General features: G+C 48.1%; 5 protein-coding genes across 6 annotated transcripts; 3 read left to right on the top strand and 2 right to left on the bottom strand.

The window, feature by feature from the left end:
• Positions 1 to 635: 635 nt before the first annotated feature.
• On the bottom strand, positions 636 to 4,525 carry LOC112899457 (protein NRT1/ PTR FAMILY 7.3-like). Of its 2 annotated transcripts, none has more exons than XM_025967943.1 (5): positions 4,227 to 4,525; positions 3,493 to 3,592; positions 3,195 to 3,360; positions 2,360 to 2,577; positions 636 to 2,248 (listed from the first exon to the last, which is right to left on the bottom strand). In XM_025967943.1, exons 3-5 carry the CDS (start codon positions 3,319 to 3,321, stop codon positions 842 to 844), a joined length of 1,752 nt encoding a protein of 583 aa, XP_025823728.1. In that variant the 5' UTR covers positions 3,322 to 3,360; positions 3,493 to 3,592; positions 4,227 to 4,525; the 3' UTR covers positions 636 to 841. The 2 variants fall into 2 exon arrangements, with proteins under 2 accessions (XP_025823728.1, XP_025823721.1); XM_025967936.1 differs by having other exon boundaries at positions 3,195 to 3,363.
• A 3,586-nt stretch (positions 4,526 to 8,111) lies between these two features.
• Positions 8,112 to 12,628, bottom strand: LOC112898620. The gene is made up of 10 exons (XM_025966975.1): positions 12,612 to 12,628; positions 12,135 to 12,419; positions 11,719 to 11,862; positions 11,522 to 11,626; positions 11,408 to 11,442; positions 10,370 to 10,459; positions 9,804 to 10,171; positions 9,647 to 9,687; positions 9,435 to 9,535; positions 8,112 to 8,517 (listed from the first exon to the last, which is right to left on the bottom strand). Exons 1-7 carry the CDS (start codon positions 12,626 to 12,628, stop codon positions 10,083 to 10,085), a joined length of 765 nt encoding a protein of 254 aa, XP_025822760.1. The 3' UTR covers positions 8,112 to 8,517; positions 9,435 to 9,535; positions 9,647 to 9,687; positions 9,804 to 10,082.
• A 336-nt stretch (positions 12,629 to 12,964) lies between these two features.
• On the top strand, positions 12,965 to 14,829 carry LOC112878943. Its single transcript, XM_025943222.1, has 2 exons — positions 12,965 to 13,420; positions 14,260 to 14,829. The coding sequence occupies exons 1-2, from the start codon at positions 13,075 to 13,077 to the stop codon at positions 14,586 to 14,588; spliced, it is 675 nt and encodes a 224-aa protein (XP_025799007.1). The 5' UTR covers positions 12,965 to 13,074; the 3' UTR covers positions 14,589 to 14,829.
• A 2,254-nt stretch (positions 14,830 to 17,083) lies between these two features.
• LOC112888295 lies at positions 17,084 to 18,548 on the top strand. Its single transcript, XM_025954553.1, has 2 exons — positions 17,084 to 17,301; positions 17,692 to 18,548. The coding sequence occupies exon 2, from the start codon at positions 17,864 to 17,866 to the stop codon at positions 18,266 to 18,268; it is 405 nt and encodes a 134-aa protein (XP_025810338.1). The 5' UTR covers positions 17,084 to 17,301; positions 17,692 to 17,863; the 3' UTR covers positions 18,269 to 18,548.
• Positions 18,549 to 20,073: 1,525 nt separating this feature from the next.
• LOC112888279 (outer envelope pore protein 16-3, chloroplastic/mitochondrial-like) lies at positions 20,074 to 22,269 on the top strand. Its single transcript, XM_025954551.1, has 3 exons — positions 20,074 to 20,208; positions 20,387 to 20,708; positions 21,903 to 22,269. Exons 2-3 carry the CDS (start codon positions 20,405 to 20,407, stop codon positions 22,043 to 22,045), a joined length of 447 nt encoding a protein of 148 aa, XP_025810336.1. The 5' UTR covers positions 20,074 to 20,208; positions 20,387 to 20,404; the 3' UTR covers positions 22,046 to 22,269.
• Positions 22,270 to 22,526: the final 257 nt, after the last annotated feature.

The raw sequence follows: 22,526 nt of genomic DNA on the forward strand, positions 1-22,526 counted from the left end.
AAGCGGTGGTGCTCGGACGCGCGCGAGCCGTGGCGGTGGCGCGGAGGGACGCGGCCCCCGGGAGCGGGGAGCCGCGGTGAAAGACCGGTGGATGTACTCGCGCCACCGCGCGCGTAACGTGCCGGCAACCGAAACCACTTGCTCAAGCGTGTAACCTTGTCGCCCTCGGCTCCGTAGACGGCGAGACGCGCGAGCACTGGCTGCTCGGCGGCGTCGGCGCACGGCCGAATCGAGAAAAATGGTACTGCAGCAGTGCCTCTCAAGCTGACAGTCTGATATGGATTAGTAGGTAGCTTTGCTTCCAATTTCCATTTGGAATTTTGGATCGATCACAAACACAAAAAAAGTCTGTCGTTGACAGGATGGCTGCATGCCAGTTCAGCCGACATCCTTACTTATACTATATTCAATATTTTATATTCATATCTAGTACTCTCTCCGTCCTATTATATATAAAGCGTAACCATATTTTACTTAAATTCTATAATATAATATAAGATGCGCTCTCTCTCTTTATACATATGTACATCGATGTATCTCTTTATATGTACGCACATCGATATACATATATCGATATAGTAATATTTAGTGTTATTAGAGAAAATTAAATACATTTATTAATCTTTAAACCAGAGATGGTTACGCCTTACGTATTAGAACGCAGGGAGTAGCAGCATTACATGGAGCTCTGGGACTGATTCTTGGAGCTACACCAAAGACACAGAACAACATGGGCCATCCAACACGGGCCACATGCCAGCTCTTTGACATTTTATTTTCTACGGGCCAGCCCGGCACGTCTCCAAACCAGAACACCCAGAAGAAGGCCCAGGCCCAGTGTTTAAACGTGGGCGGAGGCCTTCCTCGTCTCGCCGCCGCCGTCGAGCTTGATGCCCTTGTACCACGCCGCGCAGGCGATGTACACTGCGAGGTCCACGAGCGAAAGCGCGGCGAGGAGGAAGTAGAACCTGTCGAGGTGGCCCGAGTTGAGGTTCCCCGGGATCCACCCGGGCCGCCTCTCCCCAGCGGTGAGGCTGGTGACCACGCTCACCAGCATGATGCTCACGTAGTTCCCCAGCGAGATGGACGCCATGCACAGCGCGCTGCCGAAGCTCTTCACGCCATCGGGCGCCTGCCCGTTGAAGAACTCCAGCTGCCCCACGTACATGAACACCTCCGACGCCCCGATCAGAGCGTACTGCGGCACCTGCCACAGCACGCTCAGGGAGCTCGGCTGGTCCGGTGCCGCCACGCGCCGCAGCCGCTCCACCTCCACCACGCCCGCCACAACCATGGCCGCCATGCCGATCACGAGCCCCACGCCCATGCGCTGCAGCTCCGTCAGGCCCTGCGGGTTGCCCGACAGCCGCGCCATCACGGGGACCAGCACGCGGCGGTAGATGGCGATGAACGCCAGCACGCTGAGGATGTCGAACAGCGACATGCTCGCGGCCGGGAAGTGGAACGACCCGATGTTGGTGTTCATGGTGGCGCCCTGCTCCACGAACAGGGACGCCATCTGGGTGAACACCACCGAGTACACGATCGTGCACAGCCAGATGGGCAGCATCTTCAGGATGCACTTCACCTCCTCCACCTGCGTCACCGTGCAGAGCCGCCACGGGTCCTTCATCTTCTCCGGCGCGCCGTACTCCTCCTCGGTGACCGTCGCCGCCTTGTCGAGGAACCTGAGCTCGTCGCTGTGAAGGATCTTGCGGATGCCAGAGATCTTGGGGTCCTCTCGTTCCACCTCGTGGAGGAGCTCCTCTCGGGGCACCTCGGCATGCCACTTGCGGAACGCGGCGACGAACACCTGCGCGATTCGCGTCAGCGGGTTGCCGCTCGGATTGAAGTGCCGGTAGTTGGGCGTGCCGAGCAGGAAGAGCACGAGCGCCAGCGCCGCGGCGGCCGCCGAGACCCAGAACCCCATGACCCAGCGGCCCGAGTCCTCGTAGTACACCAGCACCGTGTTGGAGAAGAGGGACCCGACGTTGAGCGCCAGGTAGAAGTAGCTGAAGAAGGCGACCTTGGAGCGAGCTTCCTTGGGGTCCGTCTCGTCGAACTGGTCCGACCCGAACGTGGCGATGGAAGGCTGGTACCCGCCGTTGCCGAAGGCGATCATGTAGGTGGACAGGTAGAAGAGCGCGACGCCGGGCGCCGACGGCTCGTCGCAGCGCGCATTGACGCCGCCGCAGCCGGAGGGCTTCACCAGCAAGAACCATGACGCGAGCGACAGTATCACCAGGCCCTGATGATCAAGAACAAACACAATCGATCGAGTAAGAACAGTGCAGCAACAGAAGGGGATTTGGGGAGACTGACGATGATTGATCGTTGTCTGAAGATGAAAGTATCTTACCGTCACGTAGATGATCTGGAAGATGGCGCAGGTGACGTATCGGCCCCAGTAGGAGTCGCTGAGGAAGGCGCCGATGAGCGAGAAGATGTAGACGGTGCCGGTCCACTTGCTGATGTTGTTGGCCGCCTCGGCGTTGTCCTGGTGGAGCACCCGCCGCAGGAACACCACCAGGTTCACACCGACGCCGAAGAAGGCGCACGTCACGAGCCCATAGTTAGCTGCAGCAGATGTGATCTCCAGTCAATTTCAATCATCAATTCGATCCCCAGTTTTCTGACAGAATCAAGCAGGTTCATGTGGTCTGTTTGTAGCTCACCACATGGTTAGTTAAACAAAACTTCACAGCAACCAATCTTTGTGACACCTGAATGTCGTCAGGTCTAGAACATAACAGAATTTACTGCTCATAGAGTAAATCGATAAGAGGGCAAAACATAGTAGAAAACCTGAAGAGTACAACAGGGATGCTGATTGCTTTCAAGTGATGTTGTAAATCTCATTTTGGCACGCTATTCAATTGAAGGGTGCTTGTTGAAGGTCCAGTGCACTCAACAAGGGCAGGCAATACATGGATCTTTGCTAGCAAATGGCAAACTGTACATCGATGAATTACACTGTTGAATCGATCGATCCGTTCCAGAGTAACTTTACAAATTGGTATCTAGTAACTAGCAACCATGTACAGACTACAGAGGAAGTCACTAGGCATCAGCAAAACAAGCATTCCCAACGATGTTTTGCCTGTGTTTACAGTTTACACAGCTTATTTCAAAACATGTGAGATGTTTCATATCCTTTTCTTTTTTTAAAAAATACAGTACGGAGTAACTTTTACCTAGCAGCAGGATGGCAGATCTCCATCTTCCAGTTGCTGCTCTGACAGCTGGGTTTCCTCGCCTGTCCATAGACCCATCTTCAGTGGTGGGAGACATCCATTTCGGCTCAACAGTGGTGGGATCCATCACCTTGTTCAATGGGCTTTCTGAACCTTCACTTTCAGCCTGCTGCATCAACGATTAAGAAAATTAAGGACCTTCTAACAGTTAGTTAAAGGACCTTATCTGAAAAATGTTTCTTAATAATTTGTTGCTGATGCTGATATACATATATCCTACTACTGTACTACGGCATACCTTGATTTCTTAATTATCTACTCTCTGCAGCTTGTTCAGGAATTTCTTCAGTCTTCCTGTAAGGAGGCGTTGAAAGATCGTATTGCCAGCAGGATTTAGCCTGTGATATATAGGACCTCGTGTTAGCTAGGGATGAACAGGCAATCCACTGCAAAAGCATAGCTTATAATTTTTCTTTTGTATATCCTCAAAGATCATCAAAGTGTAACAGCTGAACATGCAAAAGTTGGCTTTCTGCTCCGATCTTGAAGTGCTAATAGTGTAAAAACAAGTAGAGACGGCCATCATGGACCGTCAAAGGACAGAGGCGTGCGCTGTCACGATCTAGTCCGCAGAAATCAAAATCGGACGCTACTGCTGATACAGGCAGCTAACTAGCTAAGCTGTCCAGGCCAAAGCTTCGTACACCCATGCCAGCAAGCATCTGGGCCTGATAACAACGACGTCCCAGAGGCCGTGCAAAGGAGAGAGGAAAAGAAAAAGTGTCGTGGCATGTACAACAACAGCAAACTTTATTTGGTAGGGGCTGTTACTCATGGGTTCCCTACGCTAGAAACTTTACAAGTTCTTCCGGAAGTAGTCTTTTATTAATATCTTGACCTTTGCTCGTGCAAAGGACCGAAAGAACTGGATCATGACGATGCGTGGGACGCAAAATGATCGATACGCGAGCGGCGGCGGCGCACCGCGCACGGGCGGTGGCCGCTGAGGCTGTGGACATTACGTATGCATACCTTCGTTGATAAACCCTCCGGTGCGAGCGCGCAGCGACGTCGACTCCGGCGACGGGGACGATTGGCACGCCACGAACGAGAGCGGAGCCAGCACCTCGACCTCGACGACGCCGGCAAGGCCTCCAGTCATTTACCGGAGCAGACGAACGGCAGGAACGGCCGCCGCCGGCGAGGGTCGTACGTGCACCAGACACACACACACACACACACACAAGGGCGCCCGCGGCCAACGATGATCACCTCTCTACCGTGCACCGGCGGCAATGCGAGGGGAGGGGAGGGGATAGGATTGGAGGAGAGATGTGTAGCAGGTGCGGGGTTCCTGGGGGTGGCGCGGCCGCATATTTATGGACGCCGGCCGGGAGCCGGACGGGGAGGCAGCGACCGGCCGGCAGGCAGCGGCGCGTAGGTGTTGGTGGCGGTTTTCGTTTCCTCCTGCTGGGCGAGGGGTAAAGCGCGCGCGCCGACACATGTGGCAGCGTGCATGGGGCGTGCCAGCTGTTTTCTGACCCCTTTCTCCCCCAGGAAAAGCGGAGATCTTGTGAGCCGGGGCTCCATCGTCACTGTCCGGCCCGCGCAGGTTACGAAAGAAGGGTCCGGGAGAAAATGCTCCACTGCTGTCTGCTCTTGCTCGCCGTCAAGCATTTTTTCTTGCCGAGTTGATTGTCCGCGGCCTACCTCGTCGATCTCTCCTGAGCCGTTGAAGCTAAGCATAGAGGACGGCTGCGACAGTACAGTACGCAAGCACTAGCTAAGCCTAAGCACGTGAAAATAAGGTGGGCTAGATGCTTCCCCTAGTAGCCCTAGCTAATGATTCCAAACAAGAAATGAGTTGAAGGGCGCACGTCGCTGTGGATGTCTTTGGTATCACAATGTGCGCGCGATCGCGACTGAGTGGTCACGCTACCTAGTTGGACTCGTTTTCTTTCGAGGTAACATAGATGTTCATGCGCATGTACTTACTTGCACGATAAATATTAAGATTGATAAAATTACCACAGCTGAATTGCTATATTCTAATCTAAGAATAAAAAAGTAAAAAAAGATACAAACACCCTTATTGCATTTCATATTGAAACTCATTCTACCATGGGAAACCTAACCAACCGAGCGTATGGCATCTACTTTCGCTTGGTTAATACATGCCTCGTCGTTGTAACGTCTCAAAATCAAGGCAGCATACACACAGTGGGTATCCCTGTCAAGCATTGGGTCTGGTCCTCGGCGAGATCCGGAGGCGTATCAGGGGTGATACCGATGCATCGGTGGAGTATCGCATCGCAGCATCTCCTTTTCACGCTGCTTTGCATGGCACCCAAGCACACAACCTAGCCAGGAGTCAACAGGTGCGGTGTACGCTTGGACCCCAGGCTGTGTTCTGAAACCAAACCAAACGTCGTACGTGCGAGTCCCGGCACATCACACGGCCATGCATGCTGCTCTGCGGTTCACAACATATACCGACACGGCACGCGCGCCGCCGCCACCGGTAACTAGGATTACTATTATTATTATTATTATTTCTCGCCTGCGTTGCGCGGCACAGCTCACGGACACCGGACGCTGCCGACATCGCCGCAGCAGGGGGCGCGCGTCGTGTCGGTGACACGGACGGCACGGTGTGGCCTAGGGCTCTAGCTAGGAGGCGTTAGGCGGTGGTGCAGCACGCTGGACACCAGGAAGCTAGCGTGCAGTGTCTAGCCCTAAGCGAAACCCATCACTGCCAAATAAACTCCGCAAGCGAGAGGTCAATCCGCGTGGCACCAGCTTAGCCGTGGTGGTGGTACAAGGAATAATCTTGCACAAAAAAAAAATGCAAGCGGATAGCGGTCGTGACTCGTGAGACGACGATCGATCGAGCCGTGCGACAGCTTGCTTGTGTTGTCGTCGCGCGCGCTTTAGACCCGGCGGAAAGGCGGCACTTTTGTTGGCGAGTGTGTGGTGGTCGTCACCGAGCGAGCTGGAACAAAAAGATCGCTGCAGCGTAGGGCCAAAAGTGATAAGCTATCACTGGATCCAGATCACTCCCTCCCTCTCTGTGTTGTGCTGTTGCTATCGTACAGGGGTTGTGTGGCTCGCAGCTGTGGGGTGTTGTGACGGGTAGTACCCTGGTAGCTAGTGTGCACGGCATTTGGACGTACTACTCTTTTTTCGCGGTGTGTGTTTTCTTCTCTTCATGCCTAACTTTTGTTGCCCCTGCCTTTGAACTTTCCGGGGCGGCGCTGAGGGCTGAGGCGGAGGTGTGTGCGTGAGAGAGAGGAATTCACTGTGAAGAGACTCTGATCGAAGTGGATAAGATGTTGACAACACCATCGTGCATGCATGGTTGAGCTCGAGCGTCAGGCCGAGAACAGTCCGACAAGAAGAAAAGAAGAGGAGGACTAGACGGAACGAACTTGATATTTTTGAGGTGCTAAGGTTGTGTGTGCGTACATCATGCCTGCGTGTGATGTGGTTGAGCAACCAAGATTTGGAGGTTAAAATCCTGGAGCCTGTCTCGAACTCAAACAAGGATGGGGAGACTAGAGGCAGAGATAAGCAAGTAAAGTACACTGTCAGCAGTCCTGCTACTGTGACCTCAATGCCTCACAGATAACAGACTCACAGCTGTGAAAGTGAGACACGAGGTAGCAGCTGTTAACTTGTGGCTGACACCTGTACGTGTGACTAACTGACAACCCATGTTTGTATGGCAGTCTGCAGTTCTGCACCGGTAGTCTGTGGCCAGGTCCGTGTCCTGGAATTTGGTGATCGATGCATTTAGAGCCTATTTCATGGGCTTCGGGCTAGCTCCGGCTCCATCTTACGCGTATATTGCAGAGCACTATTCATATGCTATTCACTGAAGCCTATTTTCTCTATTCTTCTCTCTTTCTCTCACAAAACTACAAGGAACCGGTGGACCTACAAGGCTCCTCCAGTTCTGGCTCCATTGGTGCTACGTAGCACTACAGCGGTGGAGCCGGAGTCGGCTAAAGCCCAGCCAAACGGGCTCTTAATATAATTGAGGTAACTATATAACTTTAATATCTGCCGTTTCATACAATGTTTAGAAATATATTAATATTAATGCTAAATAAAATAAAGAATCGTACTTTCTATTTTTTAGACATAATAATCATCATCGAGGAAACAAATGTTTGTTTCATAAACTAAAGAAAAGTAATTTGAATTAATTCTAATATGCATGTACATATCTAAAAGAATTAGCAGTGTTGTTTAGGGCTAGGGTCTTGGCTGCTTGCCGGCTTGGCAGAGATGCCTATGAACGCGACAATGAGATCACCCTCTTGTTGAAGGTATAGGTGCTGGATGCCGCCCTTCAGCCTTTGCGTATGTGAGAATTGAGATGCCAAGGTTGTGCATCAAGGGCTCGACGCAGGGGCCGGGGGCTCACCGTCGATGCGGCAACAGCCAACGGGATCACCAATCGTGACTCACAACATGAAGTCCGAAAGAAACACACACCTAAGGCGAATGACATAGACTGTGCCGATTCATTTTCTGCAAACGTACCAGACAGACGAGCAACAGAGCTTGAGCAATAAGAAACTGGGCCTTCTTTTTTGCGAGTAAGATTACTGAGCCTTGGGCTATCAAAATTTAGAGCCTAAATTCTACGGAGAGTGGAGAGCCCCAAATTTGGTCAACCCAAAAGAAAAGAAGAAGAAAGTAACAAAGAGAAGAAAGAAACTAAGAATATGACCAGAGAGAGCGAGGGAGGGAGGGGGAGGGAGGGGGAGAGAGAGAGAGAGAGAGAGGGGGCAGATGCTGGGCCGCCAAAGATTAGAAGGTGGCTTATGAAGGCAAGCAAAATATTCTAGCTAAACAAAATTGTGGTGGTCATTGTTCATTTGCAGTCACCCCCTTCTAAAACAGATAATGTAATAGAAATGTAGAATATACGTATATATAATCCATGCCCTTAATGTATTTTTTTCTCTAGAACGTGCAATGCACGTATTTCATGAAGGAGGAGGTTACAAACTAATCTACAGCATCAGTACCCCTGAGCAATGTCCACATTGCGCCTCAGCACCCCTAAGCAATACTAGAACGAGACGTAATCGACAATATTTATTGCTGAATCAGGTCAAACATGTAAACGTTTTCAGGATACTAAGCGCATTGAACCTAATCTAAGAGCTTCATTGTTCCATCATGCATTCATGTGTTGTTCTCAGATATAGCATCTCGATCAAAACTCCAAGGCCTCAGGCTGCTCAGTAGAAGCGGCGACGCTACCGCCCCACCTTCAGCTGATGCCAAAACTCGGGGAGTTCTCCGCAGGCTGAAAAGGAACAAAAGAGGGCAAGATACTATGAAAAACTTTCATGTAGCAATCTCTACTGTTCTCTAGCTTGAAGAAAGAATAGCCAACTGAATGAAATTACTAGAACTTTGAGTAATAGAGCACAATATATTAATAAGAACAACAAAAGTTACTACATAAATGCTGGCATTCAACAAAGAATTAACATATAATCAACTATATAAAATTCTGCAATGCTAAATATAAGTAGCCTAGGCTCCTCTAAATCTGTTATGAAAAATAGTGGAGAACCTAGAGCTATTTTATTTGTCAGTTATAAACGAATACAAACACAATATTGGGACCTATTTGCATCCATCAGCTAATTGGTATGTAGCTAATTTTAGTTGGGGTGGATCCAAAAGGAACCGGCTAATATACAGCTAAAACCCTTCTAACTAGCTAAATAGCAACTATCCAATTATATGGTTCAACCTAGCTAACAAGCTAATGGATTAGCTAGATGGATCCGAACGAGACCTTTGGTCCATGCCAGATCACCTATTAGCAACGAGAATACAACAACATGAACAATGGTCACAACTCTGCACAAGGATGATTCAAGGTTCCCACATTTGTAACTGAAATTTAAAGTCAAAATCTTAGTAATGAGGCAAATGGTGGGGGGACAATGTTAACAATTCACCATATCTAATTCTTTTCCTTACTGTTCGGAATACATTGTTCAATATCTACATTTACTTGGCATGCATCAGTGAGGGGAAAATGGCCCTCGAACAACCATCTATCAAAGCAATTTAGGAAATGAACACGACCAGATATATAAGACTTCTATTTATATATTTTATCAACTACGTTATGTACTAAGCCTTAAATAAAAATGTAAATGATGCTAAATAAAGTATGAGCATAATCTCAGCATTTAGAAAACATACCTCCTCAACATCTCCAGTTGTTCGTGGTTTTTTGATACATTCTGTTGTATAACGTTGCTGATCATTTCCGGTACTAATAAGGAGGGTGGCAACCATGAAGTCTAATTAACATGCATAAGAAACAAATGAGGTTTGGCTACTAACTATGAAGTCTAACAAAATAGGCAACCGGATCCATTTTTGTATGTAAATGACATGGACTGAATGCAGACCTACGTCATTGGAGTGCCTTGTCTCCTGACAGGAGGGAAGCCTGAATATAACACAAAGGAACACTCACGCTGAGGCATGTATTGACAGCCGAAAAAGGGGGGGGGGGGGTGGCGCAATGTTGACAATTCAGAGAACATCGACAGAACTATGTGCTACCTCTTCTTTAGGAGGAAAAGTGCGAGTTCATGCGCTGGATTCCTGTCCACTCTCTTTTTTTTATGCCTCCAAGAGCCCCGCAAACTAGCACAATGTGGAAGATAGTCATGTAAAGGAAGTCAAAAAGAATGTCAAGAGGACAGTAAGGCGGCGTGATTGGACACGGCAAGTATGAATAATGTTGCATCTTAAAACTACTAGAGTGACCCCTCTCGTTCAAACAGGAGTAATTGAACATGGTACGAGCTCAGAAGTCGAAAGAGCGGTACGCAAGAGGAGTTATTTCCAACGGCCTGGGCGTTCGCTGTGCCTTTCGCATTCGGAAGCAGTCCGGAAGTAAATGAAGCAACTCCTGCAGCTTCTCCAAGCTTCTCCAATAAATTGCAATAGGTAACATTCATGAGGCTCAGCATCATCAAATATATATTTACTAGATACTAGGTACAAGAGTGTCCTCTATGTGTAACCTGTTCCAAACATTGAGCTATGACACTACGTCAGGGGCAACATAAGTATACATGAAAACTTCTCTCTGTTGGAAAACAATGAATATTCTAATATTTTACCTGCGTTAGCAGCGGATGACATTGAAGCCATTTTAGTAGGTCTAGGTGATGTAGCCAGCATAGCTTCCAAGACTGGAGCACTTGGAGCACCTGTGGGGGCATAGTGTTACATTACAAATAAAATACGATACTTATAAAGTAGAACAAACACTGTATGCATGTGACTAGGTAAAACGAAAGCAGAGGCCGAAATTCATATGCATCAAGATCACGAGTCCATGGATAATGGGATAAAACAAAAGGGGTATGAAGAAGATAAAGGGTAATGGAACAAAATGGTACCAATTTAAATGCGGACCGCAAGATTTGAACAAAAACTATACAACACAATAGCAGCGGAAGGTGAGTAAACAAGGAAAAAATTCATCATGAGAGTCTAAACCGAAGCTTTCATAGAGAAGAAAAAAAAACTGAGGAACAATTGAAAAGCTTCCTTGGTTCAGCATCAAAGGGTTTGCATCACGTGAACTATCAACTAAAAGCACATGAAATCATTACTGTCACAATTATGATTCAACTCATCATAGAAGATATATGAGCAAAGAAAATAAAGCAAAGGTAACACATTTCCAAAGTTTATTAAGCAAAGAAGTTGTAGGAAGCAGTCAGAGTAAATAGATCAGTCATGTTCTCCATTTTCAAGAAACGGGAAATATACCTACTTCTCGAAAATAAAGTTAAAGTGATTACATATTCTATCAGGTTGTATGCAATACTTGGTCTTGGCTTTCACTGATCTGTTGTATCTAACGTGTCATATGTCATTATTGAAAGCAAATGCAAATGCCATATGCACAAAACTACAAAGTTAGAATACCTAATACTTGGTGAATTACTTGTGATACATATCGTGCAATCAGACTGCAGCAAGATGCTTGCGAGAAATATAATACTAGCACCGAGGAAACCCCTGGTTCATATTAGGCTGTATAACTCATAACACCAAAACATGCTTCGTAAATAAAGGCACAAGAACCATAAACTGCATTATTGTTGCACAGGATATATGGTACCACTGCTGAATTTAACATCACACACCTGGATAGTTCATGTCGTGACTGACCGAAGGAGGCCTGAACAGAGCAAGGAGCTTCATTGTGAGGATACTAGGAGAAAGAACATCCCAACAGAATTTCTGTATGAGGTAAACACCTCTTCAGCATGAAGGAACGGGCGAGGACATCTGCTGGAATGTGACCAACTTTATTCTTGTTATGCACCTTGTATCCCCGCGACCTTCGAGATACATAGTTGGTACTGTACTTGGTGGTATCATAAAGGAAAATGAGATTGACGAAGGGCACATTGGATGAGACCTAAAATTGGGACTTTGACAATGAGATGTATACCCTGGATCAAGCGACATGATGTAAGCAGGATCGGCGGTGCATCGTGGTAACTGTGCCTTGGCTTTGAGTTCAGGACACTTGGCAGCCAAGTTTAAAATGACCACCATTGCCATGGGCCTGATGCGATGATAGAGCCTGGAGGCCCTGCAAGAACGAAAGTCACACAATCAGGAATTCAGGATTAGTTATATGCAAACAAATTGCATTGCTCGAAAATCAATTCGTCTTGTTATTGAATTAGTTTTTTTTTGCGGGTATGTTATTGAAGTAGTTGTTGTAGCCTGTAGGTTGAAGCAAATTAAGGAGTGCAGCTAGCAAATCGATAATTTCTAGTACGGCGATACTAGCTTCTATCAGCTGGAGAAGTAGGTGTACAAAGGAGATGATTCGTGAGATTAGGGAGGACGCGTATCCACCTGGCTCGGTCGGAACGCATGGAGAGCAGGATCCTGCGGAGGTGGTGACCGTCCGGGTGGGCGTCGAGGGAGGCGTAGAGGCGCTGGAAAAGAGCATCAACGGCGCGGACCCGACCAGCGGCTAGGTCGGCCATGACGCGGACGATGAGCGTGTCGGCCTCGCGGCTGCAGTGCCCGGCAGTGACGAAGCCGAGCGCGTAGGACGAGGCATCGGCCCAGCGTTGGGCACCCAGCAGGCGGCGGAAGTGCGCGGCGTCGAAGAAGGCGCCCGTCTGCCTCTCCAGCCTGTTGCAATTGTTGCCTCAGTGGAGGAGATCGGGATTGATCGATCACAAACGAAAGAATCACAGTGGGCGAGAAAGCGAGAGAGGAAAGGGCGTACTCGTGGGCGGTGTCGTAAAGGCGGTGACGCCTGAGGAAGGAGTCGATGCGGCGGAGGCGAAGCCCGTCAAGGCGGGACGATCGCCGCGGAAACACCTCGTCGTCCTCACCATTGCAATTTCAGCCAAGCGGTTGGCCAAAGTCGGGGAAGACTCGTCCCGGGCGGTCCGGAAGAGTGAACTGCTCAGCACCGCAGGCAACAGGGGAAGAAAGGGGAACACGGGGGGAAGGAAACGCGGACTAGCCTGAAGCAGACTACATGATCGCCCCTCCTTCCTTACTCCCCCCGCTTCTCCGTTTCTGGGCCACCGGACGCCGCCAAACAGACGCACCCATAGAGAGGAAAGGAGAGAGGCCACCAAACTTGGATCATGGGCTCACGGCCCATGCAGCAATAACTGCGGCAACTACCCGCACGGCCCCACCCACCTGAAACCAACCGGAGGAGTGAAGGGAGACGAACCACCGGGAGTGCGACCCGACCCGCGGACAGATCAAATCGAGACAGGCAGGGCAGGGAGCTTGCTGAGAGCTAACCGAGGTGGACTGGGCGAGCGAGATGGAGTGGACGACGGTGGAGACGGGGGACGGCGCGAAGCTGAGCGTGCGGGTCTTCAAGCCCCCCGCGTCCGGGGAGGAGCCCGAGGCGGCGGGGGACGTGGCCGTGGTGATGGTGCACCCCTACACCATCCTCGGCGGCGTGCAGGGCCTGCTGCGGGGGATGGCGGAGGGCGTCGCGCGGCGGGGGTACACCGCCGTCACCTTCGACATGCGCGGGGCAGGGCGGTCCACGGGGCGGGCCTCGCTCACGGGCTCCACCGAGGTCGGGGACGTCGCCGCCGTCTGCCGGTGGGTCGCCGAGAACATCAAGCCGCGCGGCATCCTCCTCGTCGGATCCTCCGCTGGTAGGTCCACTCCGCGAGTTCTCCCCAAGGCGAAACCTTATCGCGATCCGTACCTTTTCATTTTCAGTTCAGGGAAGGGGTAATCAGTCGAATTGACCAAACAGTTTCAGCTCTACTGAAGCTGTGTTTGGTCAAATGGAATGTGCAAATGACAATTCACTTTATACTAGTTTGGATTGAATGTGCTGCACTAAAATTGAACCTCAAACGTTTGCCCTGATGAAACTTCTGTGTTTCAGTCAGTATACTCCAAACATGAATCTGGAATTAGCAGATAGGCATTGATCGTTCATTTAATTTTAGTTGGGGGTCTGAAACTCTGTCAGCTATCCTTAATGAAAAGAATAGTGGCAACCTACTCTATTTTTCAGCAAATTCTCCTTGTAGAAATTGTAGTTGAATGTCTAAGTAGTGGTTGCCACTAGATCTGCCATACATCATATTTCAGCTTTCTTGTAGACGAAAGATAGTTCTGACCTCTAACTGATGGTTTAGATTAAGGTAATGTGAGCTTTAAATCGGTTTATTTAGCTGGATCGACTATGGGAGTGGTAAACTGGTTATTGTAAACCTCTCAGCCACTTGTTTCCATTTCCTATGTTAATGAAATGGCTGCCCTTGTACTGACTTGTACTGAATACAGGCTTCTTAAGCCCCTGTCAATATTTATTTATGTCAATCCTGTGCGCTGTGCAGTGCGATTGTTACTGAAGCACTGGACAGAGATCAGTGAGATAGTTTTTAGTTTGCATACAAGGATCAAGATGGAGTATTCAAATCATTGATGCGGCTATTACACTGTATTTGGGCATGTATCTAACTGTAATTTATTGATGCAGGGGCACCAATTGCAGGTTCTGCAGTTGATAAGGTTGATGAGGTGATTGGTTATGTTAGTATCGGGTACCCATTTGGTCTTATGGCCTCAGTTCTATTCGGCAGGCATCATGATGCTATACTTAAGTCTCAAAAACCAAAGCTATTCATCATGGGAACCAAAGACGGCTTCACAAGTGTCAAACAGTTGCAAAACAAGCTCAAATCTGCAGCTGGACGGGTTGATACACACTTGATTGAAGGAGCTGGGCACTTCCAAATGGAGGGGCCTGCTTTCGATGCCCAGATGGTAGATCTTATTGTTAAATTCATTAATTCCTTGCCAAAATAGAATTTACTGTGATTGTATGAGAGTTTTCAAATTGTAGTGATGAGCAGAGCATGGTATTTGGTTAGTGCCATCATGGTGTATATTTTTTTATGTTGCACATGTGCACTATCTGTTGTTTCTGAAATTGTGTACAGTTGTACACCGTGTGTTGTATTCTAATGTAATCTGTTTTTTATTTAAAACCGATGTAATCTTGACTTTGCAATTTAGGCGTTATACAAAAATCTCATCTTCATCATGACATAGTGATCTTGTTGCTATTTGTACTCCTATACTATCATTCTCATCAATTTCTTCCAGATATTTCCTGGCCAAGATGCTTATGAGCCCATGCTTGTACTTGTTAGTAGTCACTATCATTACCGGTCCTAATCTGCGTACCGGTGTTATGGTAATTGATACGAGCATGTTACGTGTTTCAGGTATGGCATCTGACCATCTGCCACTCTGAAATCCAAAACCCTTCATTACCTGAGATCTTTTATCATAGCTATCCTACTGTATTTTCATGATTTGTTCCTTTATTCAAGCTGGTGAGAAGTTCTCTTCATGGAGGAGGAGGATTGAAGAACTTAGATGCACAGAACCCTGTATATTCTTCAGAACCATCTGGGCCGGACAGTGATATATTCAGCTAAAAAGTTGGTTTTCAGGGATTGCTTCATCAGACACGGAAACATATATGATGAGCTCCGGATAATGCCGGGAAGCTTTATTACTGCCATCCTGCTGTTCTTGAGCATGCCATTCTTCCATCATAAGCACATGATCAAAATCTAAATGGTAACGTCCTGCATTTGAATTGAGCATAGGCTACCCAAGCTGGATCTAGTTTGCTCAAACCCAGCCTGCATAAATGTGTCCCCTCTGTAATATGTCCATCATTTCCCAGATCCTTGTGTCGGCAGATACCACGCTGATGAGAAAATGCAGTGCCTTCAAGGGTGTGGTCCAAATCTGTCTCGTTTTATTTTGGAAAATCTGCTTCTCAGGCTCAGCGTAATCTGCGCCCAGCTGATGCCACGCTGATGAAACGCACATGCACACAGAGAAAGTGGTGAGACATGCCGGCTTTTCTCTGTTCATCCAATGTATCCTGAATTCCTAATGCAACAAATGGGTCCAAATGGAGAGGCTTTTTTATTTGGCATGCGTCTGAAAATCAAAATGTCTAGAAAGGAAAAAAAAATAACAAGGGCTGCAGAAAGCAATGCTTAATTTCGTATAAGTTACTTCATCTTTCTGCTGCAGAACTGAATTAGTGCAGGATGTACAGATGTCCATAAATCTGGTTGGGTCAACCAACAGCTGTCCAAACAAGCATGAGCAGAACATCAGACCACAAGAAAGAGTTAGGAGAAACGGACATAGCTCAGTAAAGGAGCAAGGACCTGACATCATGGGCAGCAAGTACATTTTCTCCGACGATTTTAAAACAGCGTATCGATGTATACAGTATGTCATACAGTATATTCATTCAGGAATACGGCCGTGGCATTGCAGTTGGCAGTGGTATAGGGCCACAGGCACAGAGCTCGTCTGGTTGGGGGCATTTGGTCTGGATAAAATAACCCTTCATGTTTGAAAATGAATCCGTGTACCAGAGCCAGCAGTTGTGAAAAGGAAGAAGATGAATTCAGATTCAAAGTGAAGGGCAGGACCTAGTGTCAGGATCCAGTACAGTTTAATACGACCACTTGCCGCAATAGCTGAAGTGGGCTTTGCTTTGTCTAATTGCTATAACTTATTATTACTGTTGAATCAGATCAGTTACACTAGAGGTAGAGTTCAACACTAGCAGCATGGTACATTGATCAGGACTAACAATGCATTACCCAAGAAGGTAGAGTTTATATTTAAAATAATAAACACCGAATAAATAACCATTGATAGTTTTCGAAATTAAAATCCTAGCCGTTATTGAGCTGTAGAAATGAACGATGCCAATAAAAAATTACTTGTTAAGACCATGACCAATTCCTTTTTGGAAAAAGGTTGTTCTTTTAAAAAAGGAGCATGGTTCACCTGGACCAGGAGGCTGGAGCCAGTTCATCAGAGAAAACTGTGGATGGCATCTTCTCTTGGAACGAAGCAATGGCCTAGGATGTCAGATTGTCAGGCATTGAGGCAACTAGTAGTCCTATTGGTGAAAAAATCTTCCACCAACATGAAACAAAAATCCCATCATGGTAAAAAAGTTAGCCGCGTCCCTAGGGATCCTTCTTCCCATCCTTTCTTTAATCTATAAATGAGCAACGGGCCAAGCACTGTCCTCTCCCTTATTTTTCAACGGTTGGTAGACTGTAAATAAAAGCATAAACAAACAGCTGAGCTAATGACCCCTCAACAAGCTATATTTTAAAAAAAATCTGAAGCAGGAACCAAATCTCTCTCTCCTCCCTAACCCCAAGCCGGTGTGCTGCTGCGGCTGCCCCAGCCGCTATTGGAGCTCAACCATCCAGAACTCCAGAGCGCTAGCTGTTCGCTGATAGAAACCCTCCCGCTTCCCTTCCCGCAGACCACATCTCAATCTTTGCTGCGACCTCCCGATCCGCGGTACTTCCGGCATCGCGAGCCGAAGATTGCCACCGATCCATTGGGTGCTCGGCATTTCTTTTCCCCCAGCACCAGCAAAGCATCCATCTTTTCGCCAACAGACTTGGAGAAATGGGGTGCATGATGCTGCTTGGAGTCGACGCAAGCTTTATGGAAGGTCAGATTCTTGTTCGTCAGCAATCCATCAATCTTTGGAACGGTCGGCCGTTGAATCGGCCCCTGTTTCTGTTTCATGTTTTCGTCCAGAAACTAAAAAAAACCTTGTCTCTTTTTTGTTTCAGTTTATCTGATTGGATGCGTATTACTTGCTGTTTTGTATAGCTTTCATTTGGATATATGTATGCTGTTTCATTTGAATTTGTCGATTCTTGATTGACATGGATCTCAACCGACCTCGTAGTCTATTCTCACAATCTCACGGCCACTTTTTTTCCTTTTTCTTGCAAAGGATAAATAAGTTCATTGTTGCATCAACGCTCCAATAGTACTTTTAGTCCTGAACTAATTAGATTCACTGCATGCTCTTGCTGAAATTTTATCGATGCAGGTTTCTAGCATATCTTTTTGGCTGGGACTATTCAGTCACAAGTCATCTCTTTGGAATACTCCTCTTCCAAGTTCCAACAAAAGGCAATCAGGTAAAGAGAAGCATTAGCGTCGACAGAGCCAGTAGCTCCAGTGACTGCCTTAATAATCTTGGCACTGCTGATATCAAATCAATGGGTAGAGGAAGAGGCAGAGGGAAGAAGCTAACCATAGCCAGGAGCCATGAAGACAAAGGAAGCAGTGGTGAGGAAGTTGTGCCTGCAAGAAAGAGGAGAGGGAGGCCCCAAAAGCGCTTCGCCGATAAGATTGATCAAACAGATGTTGAAAATTTTGTTGAAAAGGTTGATGGAGATGGTGAAGAAGTTGATGACGTGAAGCTGAAGAACAGCACTTCATCTGTTGGCAACAAGAGGGGCAGGCCGCCGAAAGAAGGCTCTAACCTTGTCCTAGAAGAGAATAACTCTAGTGTTCGATCAAGCAGTGATGAATCAACGAGGACTAACGGATTCAGGCAGATTGGAAGCCGGAGGAAGAGCAAACCCCGGCGAGCGGCAGAGGCAGGGCTAGAATGCAAGTGAAGCATCCCTGCAGTTTCCAGAAAAGGTAGCCTCCAAATTTTTGCTGTATCCTCATGTTTAGTAGCTCCCCACTGCTGGAAGAAGAAAAAAAATGTAAACTAGCATGTTCTGTTTGCATGCCTCAATTTTTTTGTTTGCTGCAAAGTGTATGAACTGATAGTACACCTACTTGTTCAGCTGCCCTAGGATTGATTCGATTTTGAGCTGCTTGTAGCACTGATTTACCTTTCAGTTTACAACAGCTGGTGATACTAGGAGGTGTTCGTGCAGTTTTGATTCATCTGGTGCATCTTCTTCTTTGCTCTTGCTGTAGTTCTTTGTAGTTTGTCAACTTCTGGAAATGAAAAAGGAACACTGTTAGGTCATCCAGAGTGAATATGAATACGAATATAGTTTGTTTGTTTAATATGGAAATAGCTCGTTTGGATAAGGATTTTGTGCACTTTGGGCACATTTAGCTGAACTTGAATTACAGTCAGGTTTGATCATCCGTAATGGCAGCTCGATTTGATGACTTGTTTCAAGCTTTATAAGACCGAAGAGTATCCGTATTTAGCGGAATTCGATCTATGGTTATATCAAATAGCTTCTGTTGGCTTGCATTGCAATCTGAATGTTATGATTCCTTATGAAATCCCTTTTTTTTAAGTCTCATCACAGTATAAACACACAAGAACATATATAGTGATCCTGATTTCCTGGCACACGGAATGGAGTGGCATGGCAGTATGGCACGACTGCCGCAGGACTCGATGCCTATCAGCCTATGGATTTCTTGGATCACCTTATCACAAGTTGGCAGCAATCCATCCCCGCTCCCCCCTGCTCGAACCCGACACGGGACGAGGTCGGCAGAGGGCTTTTCGGCAAAAGCTGCGCCACTTGGCGACCCCGTCCCCGGTGGTGATGGCCTGCCGCTGCCGCCGCGCGCCTGGCAGTCTGGCTGGCACATGGGGTCTCGCCCGGCGCTCGGCCACGGCCGAGGATCCCCGAGAGCCTAGGATAGGAGCGCAGACGAGACGCGAGACGGCGCGGTCGCGGCGGACAGGCGAGCGACATCATTAGCCGGTCGACGGCCTGTCTGCTCGGGGCCGGCCGCCGGCCCCGCCCGCTAGTTCCAGCGTGAAATCACTAGGCGCTCGCCGTGAGCGCGACGGGCGAGTCCACCGCATCCGGCGCGCGGAGGTCGAGCGGCTGGCCAGTGCGCGTCGCGGCGCGGATCGTGCCCGGAGCCCGGGAGTTGCGCGATCGAGCGGGGACCTTGCGCTAGGCTCGTGGAGTGGGGTGGACGCGTCGTCGTCCAGGGCGGGGCTTCGACCACACGTTCCCGGGGGCCCTGGGTGGCTGGGTCACACTCTCACACGACGGCCGGCCAGTGCCAGCAAAGTCCCGGAGTCCACACGAGCTGGAATCAGTTCATCGGTCAGCTTGTGAGCTCGTATATTTATTCGTCGACCAGCTACTAAACTATACAGGTCAATACTTCACTAGTGCATGCAACTGCGTGCACATGGCAGGTAAAAGACTTTTTTTCGTGAAACACTTTTTTCATTTTCTTTTTTTTTGTTGGGATGGTAAAAATACTTGCACTGAGTGCAGTGAACAATGGAGAGTGACAGCGTGATTGCCTTCTCGCTCGGAGCAGTTGGGCTGCTAATCTACGGAACTTTCACTAACTGAGCAGTGTGTTATCTTCTAAAAGGCCCATGTAGCGCCCAAACACCGCGGCTGGCCGAATCAGCCCACTCGCGAGACCAGGCCCATAGCCCACACCAACGTCGCGGCCGGGCACCACCGGAGGCCACCTCGCCCGGCTCACTCCTTCCTCCCAGTCTCCCACGACGCGATTCCCCCATTTCCACCTCGAAACCTCCAGCCGTCCGCCCCTGAATCCCCAACCTTCTCTGCCGCCGCCGGCACGCACCGCGCAGTCTCCAGAGGTAAGCCGCTCTCGTCTCCACTCGACTCCCCTCCCAAGCACGGGGGGGCGCACCCGAGCCCCACCTCAAACCGGACGCGCGCTGTCACTAGATCCCGATCTCGTCCGGCCCAGGCCTGGGGCTCGCCGGATCGAGCGTCGCGCGCGCGGGGCCCTGATCCACCGCGCCTTCCCTGCAGGTACCGGAGGAGCGAGCGATGGAGGAGGACTCGCCGCTGACGAGGACGGTGAAGGGCGCCGTGACGGGGCTCGCCGCGGGGACCATCTGGGGCACCGTCGTCGCCACCTGGTACGACGTGCCCCGGGTGGAGCGCCACGTCGCGCTACCGGGCCTCATCCGGACGCTCAAGATGTGCGGGACCTACGGGGCCACCTTCGCCACCATCGGCGGGCTCTACATCGGCGTCGAGCAGCTCGTGCAGAGCCAGCGCAAGAAGCGCGACTTCGTCAACGGGGCCGTCGGCGCGTTCGTCGCCGGAGCCTCCGTCTGCGGATACAGAGGTTAGAAAAACTCGAACCGTTTGCAACGAATGCGCCTGGGAGAGCCTTGGTTTTATGTTTCTGGTCACTCCCAATGCGATACCCTTCGTGCTTATGGGACATTGGTGTGCAGACTGCAGACATGTGGGAATTAACTGGGAATTGCGATTGCCGTCATTTTATTGCGCTATGTTTGACATAATGTAATGATATAGATAAGTTAGATTCTTGTTGATTGTTGGGTTTAATTAGTGAATCTTAAGCTCAAATAACAGGGAATGGGATTGTGGGACTAATTTGTTAACTATACCTTTTTTTACGTGTGACTGCGGGAAAGATGTTCTACTCATGTCACTGAAATAGGCATACCTCTTGTAGCAATTTCATGAAACACACACACTCATGTAGCTATATATATTAGCTACAGTTCCATTTCGTCCATAGATAACAACTAACAATTGAAGTTAGCTGGTAAATTATGCCTGTCTAGACCAGTGGTTCAATCTTGTGCACATCCAGAGTGTCTGATTTTCTTTTGTAAATGACAGAGAAATATGTGATTTGAAAATGATTTTCTTGACTGAGCGATACGGTTTATATGATGGAGCATTTTGGATTGTTTCATCCTAAATTTGGATGATGGCATAGTTTGTGCTCCTAGATCAAGTGACTTCTGGTGACTACACAGTAAGAGTTATTGTGTGGACAGATACGGGTCAGAAATTTCTTTCACATAATAATTGCTCTATTTTCACAATACAGGTTCCTTGATTAACAGGCCTACATATTAATCTATCATACAATAAAACGATAGCATGTGCTGATTTTGTATGATATTTATTTATTCTGAAGTGCTTCACTGCGGAGTCCTGAGTTGCACTTTTAAATGCCTGTATAAGCACTGTGTGGTGATAAATTGGCATATGCCGTGCTTATGCTTTGATTAGCTCCCTGTTTTGATAAAATAATTCCAATCAACCGATCCTTAACGGAAGCTTGACATTTGAACAGTTGGACTGTTTAGATATATCTAGTGTTGTGCCCTTGGTACGCTACAACTTTGTAACTGGTTAATAATAATTCTCATATGATATTACTTAGTTATTTGTCAAGATGGAATCCAAGTAACTGTCCAGACCGATGTGTGTTCTTGTATCTATTATGATGGCTATCAAGTCTGATGTCTACGTTAATATGTAAATGCCTCTTTGGCAGGAAAGAGCATTCAGTCTGCCCTCATCGGAGGCTCCTGCCTGGCGTTCACATCTGCTGTGCTGGACATTGGTGGCAATACAACGAGAGTGGACAACGGCAAAGAGTACTATCCCTACACAACAGAGAAGAAGCCCGCTCATTGATTTAAGCTTGTGTACTAGGAGCACAAATCTTGCAAGCCATCAGCTCGTTGAATTTTAAAGCTGATACGCGCTTTTATGTCTGTTTTGCTGATGCACTTGGTTCCTTTGAAAATCCATGGCAACTTGTTTGCCTCTGATCGAGAGGAACGAACATAACGTTCAAAATAAATCTTTGATTTCCTTTCTTGTGATCATCGATGATAATAAACGCACGTGGCGCAGTATACTGTGTAATCGTCTATTTTCCATTTGATAGAGCATGAAATGCAGAAGGTCCGTTTCTTTTTGTGATAAAAGCCTCAGGACAGGGACTGACTTAGCCAATTCATCATTAGTTTGCAACAACCTGAAACAGTGGGCTATAACAGTGATATAGACTAGTCTCTATGATAATCTATCATTAATAGTAGCTATTTATCTCACCCCTTCTCCACGTTATCCAATATCCTGTGGCATTTTTCCCTTTTTTTTCATGCGACAA

This window comes from Panicum hallii, chromosome 1, assembly GCF_002211085.1.
Source record: "Panicum hallii strain FIL2 chromosome 1, PHallii_v3.1, whole genome shotgun sequence".
NCBI lineage: Eukaryota > Viridiplantae > Streptophyta > Magnoliopsida > Poales > Poaceae > Panicum > Panicum hallii.

Excerpts from the sequence above, each read along its gene's own strand:
- LOC112899457 (XM_025967943.1), bottom strand. The coding sequence starts at position 3,321 with ATGGATCCCACCACTGTTGAGCCGAAATGGATGTCTCCCACCACTGAA. Across the intron at positions 2,578-3,194 it reads ATCTGCCATCCTGCTGCTAG|CTAACTATGGGCTCGTGACG; the intron begins GTAAAAGTTACT and ends CATCTGCTGCAG. Across the intron at positions 2,249-2,359 it reads TCCAGATCATCTACGTGACG|GGCCTGGTGATACTGTCGCT; the intron begins GTAAGATACTTT and ends CTTGATCATCAG.
- LOC112898620 (XM_025966975.1), bottom strand. Across the intron at positions 11,863-12,134 it reads ATGCGTTCCGACCGAGCCAG|GGCCTCCAGGCTCTATCATC; the intron begins GTGGATACGCGT and ends TCGTTCTTGCAG. Across the intron at positions 10,460-11,407 it reads TCACGACATGAACTATCCAG|GTGCTCCAAGTGCTCCAGTC; the intron begins GTGTGTGATGTT and ends ATGCCCCCACAG.
- LOC112878943 (XM_025943222.1), top strand. The coding sequence starts at position 13,075 with ATGGAGTGGACGACGGTGGAGACGGGGGACGGCGCGAAGCTGAGCGTG. Across the intron at positions 13,421-14,259 it reads CCTCGTCGGATCCTCCGCTG|GGGCACCAATTGCAGGTTCT; the intron begins GTAGGTCCACTC and ends TTATTGATGCAG.
- LOC112888295 (XM_025954553.1), top strand. The coding sequence starts at position 17,864 with ATGGGTAGAGGAAGAGGCAGAGGGAAGAAGCTAACCATAGCCAGGAGC.
- LOC112888279 (XM_025954551.1), top strand. The coding sequence starts at position 20,405 with ATGGAGGAGGACTCGCCGCTGACGAGGACGGTGAAGGGCGCCGTGACG. Across the intron at positions 20,709-21,902 it reads CTCCGTCTGCGGATACAGAG|GAAAGAGCATTCAGTCTGCC; the intron begins GTTAGAAAAACT and ends CCTCTTTGGCAG.